Source organism: Myzus persicae, unplaced genomic scaffold (assembly GCF_001856785.1).
Source record: "Myzus persicae strain clone G006 unplaced genomic scaffold, MPER_G0061.0, whole genome shotgun sequence".
In the NCBI taxonomy this organism is placed as follows: Eukaryota; Metazoa; Arthropoda; class Insecta; order Hemiptera; family Aphididae; genus Myzus; species Myzus persicae.
Window position 1 is genome coordinate 60,364 of NW_019102905.1, and position 15,723 is coordinate 76,086.

At 30.4% G+C, this 15,723-nt stretch overlaps 2 protein-coding genes across 2 annotated transcripts; one reads left to right on the top strand and one right to left on the bottom strand.

Moving 5' to 3' along the window:
* Nucleotides 1-3,191: 3,191 nt before the first annotated feature.
* Nucleotides 3,192-9,176, top strand: LOC111033366 (protein henna). The gene is made up of 8 exons (XM_022314059.1): nucleotides 3,192-3,339; nucleotides 4,513-4,632; nucleotides 5,040-5,226; nucleotides 5,331-5,493; nucleotides 5,672-5,868; nucleotides 6,071-6,333; nucleotides 8,060-8,289; nucleotides 8,434-9,176. The coding sequence occupies exons 1-8, from the start codon at nucleotides 3,301-3,303 to the stop codon at nucleotides 8,591-8,593; spliced, it is 1,359 nt and encodes a 452-aa protein (XP_022169751.1). The 5' UTR covers nucleotides 3,192-3,300; the 3' UTR covers nucleotides 8,594-9,176.
* A 245-nt stretch (nucleotides 9,177-9,421) lies between these two features.
* Nucleotides 9,422-13,333, bottom strand: LOC111033367 (histidine-rich glycoprotein-like). The gene is made up of 3 exons (XM_022314060.1): nucleotides 13,103-13,333; nucleotides 11,081-11,148; nucleotides 9,422-10,583 (listed from the first exon to the last, which is right to left on the bottom strand). Exons 1-3 carry the CDS (start codon nucleotides 13,103-13,105, stop codon nucleotides 9,527-9,529), a joined length of 1,128 nt encoding a protein of 375 aa, XP_022169752.1. The 5' UTR covers nucleotides 13,106-13,333; the 3' UTR covers nucleotides 9,422-9,526.
* Nucleotides 13,334-15,723: the final 2,390 nt, after the last annotated feature.

A 15,723-nucleotide genomic window follows, 5' to 3' on the forward strand; every position in this document is an offset into this window, starting at 1 on the left:
TTACTGGTCATGCGGTAATACTTTTAATGACATTAAATGAAACTAAAGATGAACGTTTGGTATTGGGCAGTAGACACAGACAATTTTAACACTAAAATATCTATAATTTAAAACAATAAATATAAAAATATATATTTTCAGAAATTATTATATCAACTTGGTAACACATTTGAGGTACGGAAATATGGCAATAGTAGATGTGTATTGATAGATAAACACATACACTATAGTCTATATTATGAAAAATAATTGAAATAACAACATATTACAATATTAATCCAGATAATATAATTTAAAAAAAATTACAGTGTGTATAATTTACATAAAATTAATTAATTTTTTATACCCCCTTAGTGTTAATAAATTAATGAAAGAAATAATCAAATTGTTATAAAATGTAATTTATAAAGGTAATGACCGCCGTCAGCGTTGAAGTTAAATAACAATAATAATAAAAAAATTCATAGATACATCCGTATTTTGAATGCCAAGAAACTTAATTGTATGAATTCAATTTTTTTAAATCACAATTTGCTATGATAGTATAAGACGACTGGATGAACTTAAACTGTGTCGGATACAGTAATCTTCAGAAATTAAATCATACTATACTAAAGCAAAATATGCCGTTGTTGCATCAAATAATAATTGCATAATATAGTACGATAGCTGATTAAATTAACAATAGAAATAAAATTATTATTTTAAAAATAATAAATAGGATAATTAGTTATATAAGTACCATTACTCATAGTGAATGTTAATTTAGAAATTACATTCAAATGACGTCGATATTATGTTATGATGGTCAAAATACTGTCATTGTATCATTTTTAATTAAATTTTTCCGATTTATATTTATATACTATAATTATAATGGTACGTACAAGTAAACAGTAAAATGTATATAAGATAGTATTTGTTTCGTTCCACTGATCTTTGAGGTTTTAAATTTGGACGATCATGACCTGCTACAGACTACTGCATTTACAATTTAAAATGTTTAAAGCATTAAACAAATGATTGGCATAATACTATTTACTATTTATTATCATTAAACATTATGTTTTGGTATGTTTTTTTTGCATAAAAAATATGAATTATTTGATAACTGAAACTATTGTTATTCTTGACTGTGATATACGCAGGATATTTTCCTCCACATAAATTATTGTAGAACATATTAAATTTATGCGGTGAATATTTTAATTTGTACCTATATGTAGGTATATCAGACGATATAATTGTCACAGAGTGAAATATTTTTGTCATCCAGCAGGTAGTTTAGTGAAGTATTTTAATAACTGGGTGATATATATTTTTTTATATTTTATATTAGCATGTCTAAAATCCACTAAATCCTACCGCAGGTATTATAGGATGATATGAAGTAAAACGAGTTTCTCAAAATAATTAGGAACAGAAATATTTGACAACTATTATTTATGTAAAATGTCTTCTTAAGGAATCGTTTTTCATTGAATACATTCTAATATTGATTTATCATTAAATTCAAAATTATTAGCATATTCAATATTGCAGTGACGTATTTAATGAAGAAGTACCCTTGACACCTACAACAGAAGAGCGAGCTCTCCATTTTTTCTTTATATTGGGTGATATTCTCGATACGGCTATTAAGAATATTAGTCAATATTACTATGCGCAGATTTATACGATGCACAAAAAATCACGAAATATGTTCTAAAAAAATGCATCTATGCACCAAAAATTAATAAATATGGAGTGAAATATGACCTTTAAAATCATGTTTTAAAAAAATCCTATTTTGATTTTAAATAATTATAAAAAAAGTTACAGTAATGTTTATTTATTAATTTTATATCTAATTCTGATTTTTGAAAAATAATATGAAAATTATAGTAAATTACAGTATAATAAGTACTTACTTAAAAGTTAAAGTAATAGTTTGGTAGGAATTGTTCCTTTTAGCTGCTACTTATTTGTCAGTCTTTAATAAAATGTTTATTTTTAATAACAATAATAATTTTACCCCCAATATTTATGTTGTTCAAATATTTTTTAATATTGAAACAATTATAATAATTGAAATGTAGAAAAATAGTTTTTTTGTTACACACATCAAGTGAGATTGAGATTTTCATTTTTACATAAAAAAATTAAGAATTAATAATTAGAATCATTATTTACACTTATGCAAATGATGGAATTACTTATTTATTGCAACAGTAGTTACTGTAGTAGTTAGTGGTACTCCAAAAAAGTAATTTTGATGAATAATACAAATATGGAAAATTTAGTTTGAAATTGTTTTAATACTGAACGAGAAACGACCAACAAACCTACAACTTTAATAGTCTCCTATTTTCTAAAGCGTATATAAACATTTATTTTAATGAATTCCTGATATTTTCACGTTACTTTTATCACAACTTATGAGTTATGTTGAACTTTTGAAATTTTAAAAACTGTTTTGCTTAGAAAAACATAGGTTCTTAATATGATTTTATACGTTTTTGTTTCACGCAAAACCAAATTTAAATTCATAATCAAAACATGTATTTATAAATTTGAATTATATAAATGTAATTTATATTATAATGAATTAATTTACATATTTATTCATGATATAAGAAACAAGTCTGGAATTATGATGATGAACCGCTCTTAAATTATGGATGGTTAAAAATGGTTTATCATTATTTATAAGTTGACTACCGTGTTTCGTATAGGTACTAACAGAGAATACCTACCTTGAAATACCACCAATAAAGTAGAGGTACCTACTAGTTGCATCATGCTATCATAGACATCTGATTGACTGTGAAAGTAGTTCTTAATTTTTCGCAACAACATAAACATCAAATACATTATACATATTATCTATAAACATAAAAATATGGGCTCACTTATCATGCATTTTTGAATCAACTTGAATAATTAACATAATGTAGTTCTTGTAGAGACATAGAATATATAATTACACATGTTATATGCATATTTTTATTTAGATAATAACTATGTGTGTCAAATAAACATCAATCTTGGGAATCACGCTATTCTCGGAATGAGAACGAAATTATGATCACGTCCATCAATTAAATGATTACTATAAAAATATAAATTAATAAAAATATTGCGTCACATTGTTTTTGAGTGGGGAAAATTGGCTTATGAAAACGGGTTTAATGCTTGAATGTTTATATATATTAGCTTTAACATATTATTACAAAGCATTACCTATTCGTCGTTTGAATAGATAGGTTTCAGACTTCGTGTTTAAAAGTTTATCCTATAGTACTTTTATACTTATACGCGATGAACGGACACGCCGCAGTGATAGAAAATACCTTAGGGGTAAGTTATCGAATTGAACAATATTATACTTTGATACAGATAGATACAACTATTATTTCACATTTCAAATTCAATTTTTTTTATAATATTTATTGTCTTTTAAAAACATTAACATTTAACAGCTATTACATTTTATTTGCTATTGCTGTTTCTTGGTTTGTTAATTGTTTAGAGTGAAATTATTTACTCTACGTTAGTAGTTTTATGATAATTCTATTAAAACTAATGTACAATTATAATCTGATTTTTTTTTTTTTGTGTATGGTTTATTCCTTTTGGCTCATACTACCTTATAGCTTGTACTTCATACTAAAAATAATACTTTTTTTGATACTTACTGTTTACTTACTTTTTATGTTGTAAGAACTGTATAATATGTAATGTAATTTAAAATCTTAAATATTTTATAACGTTTTTGGTAATAATGAATTTAAATAATATGTTACAATTCAGGACTAATTATTGATTTTGGCTCAAAATGCAGATGTTAATTATTTAAGTTAACCTTTATATTGTTTTTTTTTTAAATTTTTATATACAAAAAATTACCAATAAATTAGTTCTGTAATATTACTTTGAACATTTGAGAAATTGGTTTCGTATGATGCATTGATACATACAAACATAAAATTTGATCTTGTTGCAAGAATGCGGAAAAAAAATAGGTCTGTTACTATAATACGACGTTAATTGTCCATATATGTCATATATGTTATATACACATAACACATACTATAATATCCATATGTTTGAACATCAATGATGGTAGAATTTCGAAACGATGACGACATAAAAAAATTACTATTAATAAATTACCTATATTTTCTTATTACATACTGAGTAGTGATTATTGTATTATTTTGTTTGAATAAGTTATAAGTAGCTACTTAACAATAAATTAAAAATTATTTAACATTATTGTTGTTTCCAAAATATATTGTGTATTATGATTTATGAGTATACGGGACATAAAGACCTTTATTAAACGGATTTAATTTTTAAGATGTAACTTATTAACATATATAATTATACAATTATATAACATGTGTGAAACGAGTATACGCCGTACGGGTATACATGGAAAAGTGTTGTAATAATTAAAAATAATTCATTTCTAGTTATACTCTGTCATAGAAATAAATAACTAAAAAAAAACGTTTAATATTATTATAGGCACCTAAGATACGCAAAGGATCATACATAGCTCCTCTTGATGAAGAATCTATCACCCTGATATTTTCACCGGGAAATGATAAAGTTGGAACACTGGCCAAGGCGTTAAAACTCTTTAAGGTAAATGCATTTAGATACAGCTTATATGAACTATTTCAAATTGCATTAACTTACTAGTTCGATTAATGTTTGACTACTAACAAACAATAACACTATTAATGGATCGAAAGTGTATACCACTTAGCACTTGTTTGTTCGAGTTATATTTTATAGTAAGTCTTGACGTAGGCAAGGTCTTAAAAATTATTGTCGAATATTGAAGCATAAATGACAATGATCAAACAAGAAGTGTAAAATGTGTGATTTCTTATTTAATGTATTTCAAGATTTGTACATTTTTAATACGTGGAAATAACTAACCTACAATCTACATATTATATTAGATTGTAGTTACTTAATAATAATAATAATAATAATAATAACAACAAAAAGACTGACAGTGATTTCGAATTTTATGTGCCTTACAGGAATACAACGTAAACTTGTTGCACATCGAATCCCGGTCGTCGGACAGGATACCGGACCAGTATGAGTTTTTCGTTGAATGTGCGCCCGGGGGTAACGTCCCAAAGGTGGTGGAAATATTGAAGGGCACAATGACATACTGTTCGGTAGTATCCAGAAACAACCTCAAAGACAGCAAAGTGGAAGCCAGTAAGTGTTTCTGGGATGGCTGTGGGAAGGGGTGGTTGGAGGGATATGGGCCCCACTTGAAATGTGAATTTTGCATTATTTTAATCTCGGCGTTTGTTTTGTAGATTACGTACCATGGTTCCCGTTAAGAATCAGGGACCTGGACAAGTACGCCAATCAGATTCTATCGCACGGAGCTGAGCTGAACGCCGACCATCCCGGGTTCACAGATCCAGTGTACAGATTGAGGAGGAAGTATTTGGCTGACACTGCGTTGAATTATAGACAGTATGTAGTCGACAGCGTAATATTTATATAGTTTACTAACAGCAACAAATTACTTAAATTACTAAAATTACGGAATTATTAAAACGAATTAAAGTATCATTCAAGGATATTTCACATCATATATTAATACATACAAGTAAATTACCGTACTTTAAAAAATGAAACTTTTCATTTACAGCGGAGATCCATTACCATATATTGAGTACACCGAAGAAGAAGTGAAGACTTGGGGTACCGTGTTCAGGGAACTAACTAAATTGTATCCGACGCATGCGTGCAATGAATATAATCACGTGTTTCCCCTGTTAGTTGAAAACTGTGGTTATAGGGAGGACTGCATACCGCAGTTCGAGGACATTTCCAATTTTCTTAAGGGTAATAATAATAATAATAAAATAGAATAAAACTTAAAATTATTTTATAATAGCGCAGTCTGTAGAATGTACTAATGTAGATTATCATCACGAAACATCATAATACGCAATGTCTATTGTTTTTTCGTAAAAAAAAATTTAATGAAAACTTAAATGAATTCTTTTATTTTTTTAATTGTCGTAAGCTTTATAATTTATTGCAGACAGTACCGGATTCACTTTAAGACCAGTTGGAGGGCTTCTTTCGTCCAGGGACTTCTTAGCCGGACTAGCTTTCAGAGTATTCCATTCCACACAGTACATCAGACACCACAGTCGACCACTGTACACGCCTGAACCGGACATTTGCCATGAACTATTGGGGCACGTACCGTTGTTCGCTAACCCAGCTTTTGCACAATTCTCTCAAGAAATTGGACTAGCGTCGCTTGGCGCCCCCGATGATTACGTTAAAAAATTGGCCACGGTAAATGCAAATACACATTGTCTGTGCATATAATATATATATACATTGTACACCTCATGCACTTGACCGTAAAAACTATGTTTCGTTGCGCTGAAATTCTTACGTAGATTTATTTAATAACTGCAGTCACGCATTAATTTTTTTTATGAATTGGAATACCGTCAAAATTTGTTAATTTTAATTCTATGATATAAATCCGACATCGCCTACGATCCAATTCGGATTTCATTCATTTTATTAATAAGACTCAGGTATATTAAAGCGATTAAGACCTAAACATATTTGAAAACGGCATTTATCATATTATACAATCACGTATGTCGCACCTACATAAAACAACCAAAAATATTTCTTCATGGTCACAATTACTCGAGCAAAAAAAGAATTCAAAACGCACTTACACACGCGTCAAATTATTATATACCTATATACCTTAACAAACAATTATTTATTATTAAAATGTTAGCAATCTCACTCGAATAAAATCTGTTATTGTAAATTATTTCATTATAATAGGGTGAAAAAATAATAAAAATTATTATTTCCCATCGAATCCGCATGACATGTTTAAACTCTTAGCCAACTGTGCATTACCTACCTACTGTGTGTGTATACTGTATGTACATATATAACTTTATTATTGTGACCGAATCATAATAATAGGATTATAATGTATAATATAATGTACGTGGATAACAATAATATATAAATATATATATATATATATATTATATTATATACATTAAGTGCGTAACGATCAAACCGTACACAATATATGTATAGTTTTTACGTGTGATATATATATTATAAGAATTCGATATCGTAATATTGTAATGGTGGCGTATCGACTGCGATATTAATTTTCTTTTATGACGTACAAAAATATTCGTGCGCGCGTTACACGGTCGTTCATGCGTTGTTGTACGCACTATCACAAACAAACATACATACACATTATACAGGGTTTATAATTTAATAATGAATTTATTTAAATTATGATTTTTGGAGCTTCTAAATATGTTTAAGGTCCATATTTTCAAATACTTATTTTGTCCAGTGACGATACCAAATTTTTGTTTTCAATCACTTTCTTTCCTGTAAGGTATAAGAAACTCAATCAGGTGACTTTTTTGAAATGTTTGATGCATTTAAATAGAAATTAGAACGATTAGCTTTTTAGTTTTTTAACTTTTATTAGGTTCATTGTCCATAATAACTGGGTTGGAAAACACAGGGGCTATGATGATTTTTAAGATCAGAGTATATTATCAATAATAATCTATGAATATTTTTTGATCTGTAAAAATTGTCAGAGCGGAATAAATTCTAGATTTAAAAGTTAAAACTGAATCTATTTTATATTTTTACAAAACTATTTAAGGACATAAATTATCTTTAGTATATATAATACTTTATAAAAGAACTCAACATTTTAATTTAAATTTAGATTCATCAATTAATTTAAACAATCACGTGCTTAAAAATGTGCAGTGAATTATGTTGGTTCTCATATGAAAAAAAAAAATTTGTACCGCTGTAACCTGTAAAATATTCCTTTTAATATGGTATACAAATTAAATAGAAAATTTGAATACATTCATTTAAAAAAAAAGAGGGGATTAATTATGCTCTTGCTAAATAACATACTGTACATTATTAATCAATTTACGTTAAATGTATTATTATATGCAATGTCATGTATAACATCATGTGCACCGCTTTGCAGTGTTATTGGTTCACCGTCGAGTTCGGGTTGTGCCGTCAGAACGGCGAGCTGAAAGCGTACGGCGCCGGACTGCTGTCGTCGATCGGTGAACTTCAATACTCGCTGTCCGACAAACCGGAGCTGAAGCCCTTCGATCCCGAGGTGACTGGCGACCAGGAGTATCCGATCACCGAGTATCAGCCTTTGTATTTCGTTGCCGAGAGCTTCGACGACGTCAAGGACAAACTTATGTGAGCAGCGTATAATATGAAAGCGTTTACATTAATATAATTATGACCCCAGACCATTCGCCCCAATTCACTCCACCCAGCAGGCATTTTCGTTTACTTCTCAAGTGTCTTATATTATGTGCCTTTTTGTTTGTTACATTACAGAAAATTTGCAAAGACGATACCGAAACAATTCGGAATACGCTATAACCCGTACACGCAGAACGTACAAGTGTTGGACTCGAAACTTCAACTGCAAGAGCTGGCCAACAACATAAGCAACGAGTTACAGATATTGAGCTACACTCTCAACAAGATGGATTGAACACTCAGATGCATCTCCACTACCTGTGTATAATGTATATTATATTATTATAATAATAGTGTAATTTCCCACTGTTAATATTATTATTATTATTTTTATTATTATTATTATTATTATTATTATTATGTCGACGTAGCTGTTACTGTTGTTGTTGATGTTGTGTCGTACTTATCGTAATTATATTGTTAGATCGTTATTGTCGTTATTATTGTACGTTGTCGTTTATACAATACGCAGCAGTAGGTATCCGACGGAAAATCCGCATTTCCACAGCTCTGATAGTAATATACCGCGTTACGCAATCACCCAACGCGAGTTACAACAGTTAATTGGGTCCAATTTCCACCTGTTATAATATTGCACAACTCAAAACCACCCTTGACTAATTTTGTTTAATGAAACCGAACGAGCGCAATGTTTTCACGACAAAAAACATTCCTTCACGCTACGAAAACCTAGTTTTAGCGAAATATACACACACACATATTACACATATTATACACAATGTTCGATCGTTACTGCGTTTAATTTACTTTTTGTACCTATATGATGGAATAACAATTTATCGAGACGGCGCGTATAATAACGTGTTATTTTTATTTACATTACAAAATATTGTATAACATTAGCATTATTATCCTTTTGTGATGCAAACATGTACATATTATTATTATTACTACCTATATGATAAGATAAATATTAACAACACATGATATAATAATATAATATATTATATTTAGGTAATGTATGTCAATAACACAAAAAAAGTATACATAAATAAAATAATATTTATAAGTAAAAAAAAAATAATAACATTCTTATGGTATATAGTTATTATAGTATTATTTTAACAATGGATAATATATCGTGGCAAACGTAGACGAATAACAAGTTTGATCGCGTCAAGTTAATTATTGATCGCGTTCACTCACTTCACTCGGTCGTGCCAGCTGTACCGCCGTAATCGGCGATCTCCACTTTGCTGAACATTTCTTCCAACGGTACGCCTTCGAGTTTCGGGGATGCCGTTGGCGACGTTTCCTGCACCGCAACTACGGGTGCCTTATAGTACTTGCTCAATCCCTCCGCAGGCACCACGCCGTCGTTCCTCTTTACGAGGTACCCTATGTGGCCACCGTGACCTCCGTGACCGCCTCCACCTCCTCCGCCGCCTCCGCCGCCCCCGTGACCGTCGACGCCGTGGTGATGGGAGTGCGCGTGATGACCCGAGTGCTTGTGGCCGTGCGATGCCTGAGCGTGATGAGCGTGCGTGTGCTGGGACTTGCCATGGTGCTCGTGCCCGTGCCCGAAGCTGCCGTGGTGCCCGTGGGAGTGTTCGGCCTGTCCGTGGTGCTTGTGGTTGTGGTCCGCGTGTCCACCGTGCGCGTGTGAGTGCTTGGCGTGCCCAAGGTGCTTGTGAGTGTGGCCAGCGGAGCCTTGGTGCTTGTGACCGTGCTGAGCGTGCAGCGTGTGCTTGTGACCGTGTTCCGCGTGCGCCACGTGGTTGTGGGCGTGTTCAGCCTGTCCGTGATGGTTGTGCGCGTGTTCCGCCTGTCCGTGGTGTTTGTGCGAGTGTTCAGCGGCACCGATGTGCTTGTGCGAGTGAGCTCCAGAACCCACGTGCTTATGACCGTGCTCGGCCTTGCCGTAATGTGAATGCTTATGCTCGGCCGCACCGTGGTGCTTGTGGTCGTGGCCCGCGTGGCCCGTATGTTTGTGGTCGTGGTGCGCGTGTCCGGCGTGTTTGTGGTCGTGTTCGGCGTGGCCCACGTGCTTGTGGATGTGTTCCACTTTGCCCTCGTGCACGTGCCTGTGTATCACTTCACCCTTGTGAATGTGCTCGCCGCCTCCGTGGCCACCGCCACCACCACCTCCGCCTCCTCCTCCACCATGTCCACCATGTCCGTGGCCGCTGTGGGTATTATGGCCTCCCGAATGGTGATAAGGTGACAGATCTCCACCCGTCGAGAAGTCCCCATGTCCTAGATAACTATTAAAACCGGACGTCCAATCTCATTATTAAACACATTATCTGTATAGTTTAATATTCTTTATCCGGCACTGATATAATCATCCACACGATTTAAAAATAGTTGTCGAGTAAGTATCGAGGTCGTGTTTAGAATATATTATGATTCTATGCTAGTAGGTATTGTATAACGTATTCACTAATTATGAAAAAAAAAATACATTTAAATAATTGCTAAAGAACTAGAGACATTATTATTATAACATTACTTGAAAGTACTACGATTTACTAGTTTAAATGCCACAATTCCTCTGTATTGGCATAATATATGTTTCCTTTGTTTGATTTGTTAAAGAAGCTCACAGGCCCGAAAGGATTGGTTTGTTTCAAATATACGTTAAACGGTGAAGTTTCAGTGAATACTATTTACCACGTGTGTAAAGATATAGGCACCGGTAAAGAATATCTCAGGTAGACACTAAAATAATATTTCAATATATATTATACGACCAATTCACCTTTCTTCGCCAAAAGAACCGCCGAAACAAATTAAAGCTAATAGAGTAAAGATGAACGCCCCGACAAGCTGAAACATTAACAATAGCAAATATTGTTTAAAGATGAATTTATCAATTATTGCTTTTACATATTTTATTAAGTGTAAACCTCACACTGTACATTTTGATTTATTTAACACAAGATAAATGAATCAATAAATAACAATACAATCGCACATAATATTTATATACATAATATATTAAAATTGTATTTGTTGTCAAGGATGCATTGTCACGTTATTAGCTTCGTTTTTAAAATAAAAAAACATCGAACAAACACATTCATATTTTAGATAGACATATTCTAGTTTATTCTGTTTTATTTACATACCTGTTAAGTTCAACTAGAATGGTTTCGAAGATTATTATTTATTAGTTATTATAGTCATTAGTTAGTTCCAAATTATGTTTTATGAACTGTAGTCTATACGTACAAATTATAGTTACTTATTTCAGTTATCGATTCAAAATTATAATTAGCTGTATTTTTAGAGTCATTTTTTTGGCATTTAAATATGAAAACTTTGATCAGGTTAATTTTGATAAATCTAATAATAAAATATTGTTTTTACAAATACGGGCTTAATAACTTCGTAATCTTATGATTTATATGTTTTTAGAAAAGAAGGAAATCAAATATCAATACTTGATATATTAGATACTTGAAAATCTGAAATATTTAGTAGTAACCCATATTGGTGTAATATGGCAAGGCACTGAGACCAATATTTGCTTTACGTATTTACGATTGAATAAAACGTACTTATATTTGCCAAGGTAGGTATTTAAAAAAAAAATATAAAAAGCTTATGATATTCCGAATTTTTAAGGTCTGTAAATTTATTCATTAATATCTCCCAGGCATTTCAGAATATATTTTCAAAAACCTTTTCTTTTATCTTGATACGTTTGTATTGTAAATCACAATATGTGTAACAGTTGATATTTCATTTCATCGATCGTGCTGAATTTAACCAGATTGAAGAATATTACTTGGTAACATAAGTAACATTATAATTATCGTGGTTAATTTAAGTCCAAAAAAAGATTAACTAACTAGTTGTCCCCGAAAACTTTTAAGTCAACTTTTTATTTTATATTATAGGCAACCTGTCTATCGTACCTAGATTGCGTTACAAATTACTAATAAATAATCATTCCTCTAAACATAGCTAAACTACATTTTATTTTTGAGTAGAAATGCTATATTAATCAAAACATAAATATTATTTGTTATTAATTTTTTATGACATAACGCCGAAGAGGGCAAACAGTACAGTAAAAATATAAATAATACATACAATAGGTATAGCAATATAGAATACATAGTTAAACTTGATATTTAAATTAAAAACTGAGATAATTAAGTAAAATTATACTATCTAAAATTTAAAAACCTATTTTAAACTATAGGTATGTCTACGTAATATCCTGTTTTTAACGTGATTAACCTACCATGATGAAAATAAAGTATAGGTAAAGAGTTATACAAGAGTATCAGATGGCATCAATTGAAAATGTTTTTTAAATATCTAAAAATAAAAATAAACTTGGTTGACAAAACTCGCATTATTATTATTATTAATTTATTTTGTATTAGCTTTTAGTGTAAACTATGATAACTCATTATTATTATTGATAGACCTGAGATTTCGGGACATGCATATACCCTTAAAAAGGTAATTTAAAAAAAATGTCGTGATCTGGGACTTAGGTTAGTTTCCGTCTAGGCGATTAAAAAGTAAAAAAATTAACAATAGAGTATGGATATTTTTTATACATATTTGTTGTCATGGTTGAGAATGAGTTTTTGCATATCAAAATAATAATATTACGTATTGATGCTCCTAATAATATATTAAGAGAAGCACGTGTCCGCGCAAAACAGCCCGCGCAGTCGATGTATTTAAGCGGATAAAAAATAAATCGGACACGCATAAAAAAACAAAAAATTAAATAATATAAATGTAGTATTTTACTGACCATCTCCTATGGGTGGACGACACTTGGTTGCGCTTAGAGAAATACCATCAACGAACTGATAACGGTTAGAGAGAAAAAAAAACAATTCAAAACAACGTGGAGCGGCGACGTTTCGTTACGATTATATTCTTACGTGGGTCTGTGGAGACCAACAGATTTTGGGGCTAAAAAAACACTCTCAATACAAACACCGCACGGTAATAATAGACGTGTCGTACGGTAGCGCGTGCTGTTTTATGTAGGCAATTTTGTTCCGGTTCGTTTAAAGGTCTAGAGGGGATGATCTACCACGGACGCCTGTTGCACCTTACGTCATACAACAGTCCGCGGCTGCAGCTGCTGCAGAGGTAGGATTCCATGCGCAGATATAATATAACATAATACTGCGGTACGTTTATCACACTAAGAAATGGTTTTTTTTGTTATTTCTAAATTTTATAATAATTTTTTTTTTTTTAAATGCAGAAGATCACCGTGATTGTGCACCATAGAAGTTTCTTACGTGTAATATTAGAGGATTTATCGGGTCGTTTCGTACAGGATTATCAACTATACCTATAGGAAATTATTATCTTAATACCTATAATCAGTATTATTGTTTGTTACGCTTGCATTGTACTACAAAAACACATCATAGATCGTATGTTTTGGTATTTATAATATGCACATATACATATTCCTGATAATATTATGAAGATAGCTAAATATTCAATATCAACTGACCCCTCACCACCATCAAATTTACTAATACAAGCATTTTAAACGTATACTCTAAATAATTACATAGTACATTTTTATCAAAACTATAGTAAAATATTTATTTAATTTTGATTTCGAATGTAACTCGTTATTGAGTAGGTCACAAAATCGATTGTAAGTCCCAGAGACAGTGCATTACTATCTACTCTAAAGATATTTCATAATTTAACTATTATACTCTTTATAATTTGCTCTAAGAAGTTTCTAAGAAACTTTTTAACGTGACTTTAAATATTTTATCAAATCAAATTACAAAAATAAGAGAAATCGAAAATTTTAAAGTTTATAAATACTTAGTACAAAATATTTTGAAAATTATGTCTAAAAATTGGTTGTACATAAATATATGTAGATAATTTCAAGTTAAAACAGTTATTCTTTTTCAAGTAAAATAAAAAAACAAAATCAATTTGGGCAAAAATAATTCCATTTTCCGTAATGTTAGATTTTGAGCGAAGCGACAAATGTATATTTATTTTACAACGATGTGCGTTTTTATTCTTTATTTGTATGCGTACAAAAAGTAGTAGAAAAATGCTTAGATTTTCCACTGTGGGAGTAGTTTCTAGAAGGAAATTTGATCCAATTGCTATTTTTAAGAGGTAAAAATTAAATATTCCAGTATTTTTAAAACCATTAGAGAAAAAAAAGATGTGACACAAAACCTGCAGTTTTCAACAAAATAAGTTTTGTTTTTGGTTAAATTCAAAAACCATTAACTGATACATGAAATTTTCATCAAAATATGTTTATATTAAAATTTCTTATATTATATAATATTATATTTGAGCTATTTATAGATATTTGAAATCGAAGTCATTTTATTGTAATTTTTTTTTAAAAATTTTTATATGGTATACAATCTGTTCCTTTATTGATAATAAGAATATGTAATATTAGAAAGAATATTTACATGAAAACGTGATGGGAGGAGTCACCCAATTGTTACACTACCCTTACTTGATAAATTGTAATTTAAAAATATTATTTGTAGGGATTTGAAACTTTTGAGGTACCTATACTCTTATGTTTTATATACACAATGACATTTTTCAAATGCAATTTTTTCAGAAGAAATTAATTCTACTTATTGTATTACTGATAGTTCAATAAATTACTTTAATTACAATTATATTATAAAATATATTTAGTATTATAGTCTGACAGACCGTCAACGCTCAGAATAATTTTTCGTACACAATGATTTTTTATCAATGAATCCAAATTAGCATTGCCAATACAGTGACCCACTCGACATCTACCGTACAGCAGAGCGATACCCATTTGCCCACATTTGTTTTATTTGTTTTTCCTGAGTCTTTTGAAATGTACCAGCTAGATATTATTTTCTACCATATACTATTCAAAAAATTAAAGGTTGAACCTTTTTTTACTGAACCTAAAGATGATGTAAGAGTGTTACACAAAAAAAAACATACTTCTTTGTAAAACTAATAAATTTATCTTCACACCCAAAATCCAAAATAAAATACAAAAATCATAAAATAGTTCGACAATGTATTATTGTAATTCGAAAGGTTTTGAAGTTTAATTTTATAATTAAAATAAGTAATAAATAAAGAGATACTTGTTTGTTGTATAGTTTAATTCTTATTAAACACATTTTCATAAAGTTTCATTTAAACATTGACATGTTTTGCTGTAAAATAATTTGATTTATATAATATTATAGTAAATATTTCGTTATTATTATGTAAGAATGCAATTTTAATTTAAAAATCTATTTCGTGATATTCTTTGAGTTTTTAACGTGGTATCTATATTCTATAATTGTATCTTATTCTCGATAACTATAACCTAAATACAATTTTCTTTATTTTATTATTGCAATTGATTAATAA

Excerpts from the sequence above, each read along its gene's own strand:
- LOC111033366 (XM_022314059.1), top strand. The coding sequence starts at position 3,301 with ATGAACGGACACGCCGCAGTGATAGAAAATACCTTAGGG. Across the intron at positions 3,340-4,512 it reads TGATAGAAAATACCTTAGGG|GCACCTAAGATACGCAAAGG; the intron begins GTAAGTTATCGA and ends ATATTATTATAG. Across the intron at positions 4,633-5,039 it reads AGGCGTTAAAACTCTTTAAG|GAATACAACGTAAACTTGTT; the intron begins GTAAATGCATTT and ends TGTGCCTTACAG.
- LOC111033367 (XM_022314060.1), bottom strand. Across the intron at positions 10,584-11,080 it reads GGTTCTTTTGGCGAAGAAAG|TTATCTAGGACATGGGGACT; the intron begins GTGAATTGGTCG and ends CGGTTTTAATAG.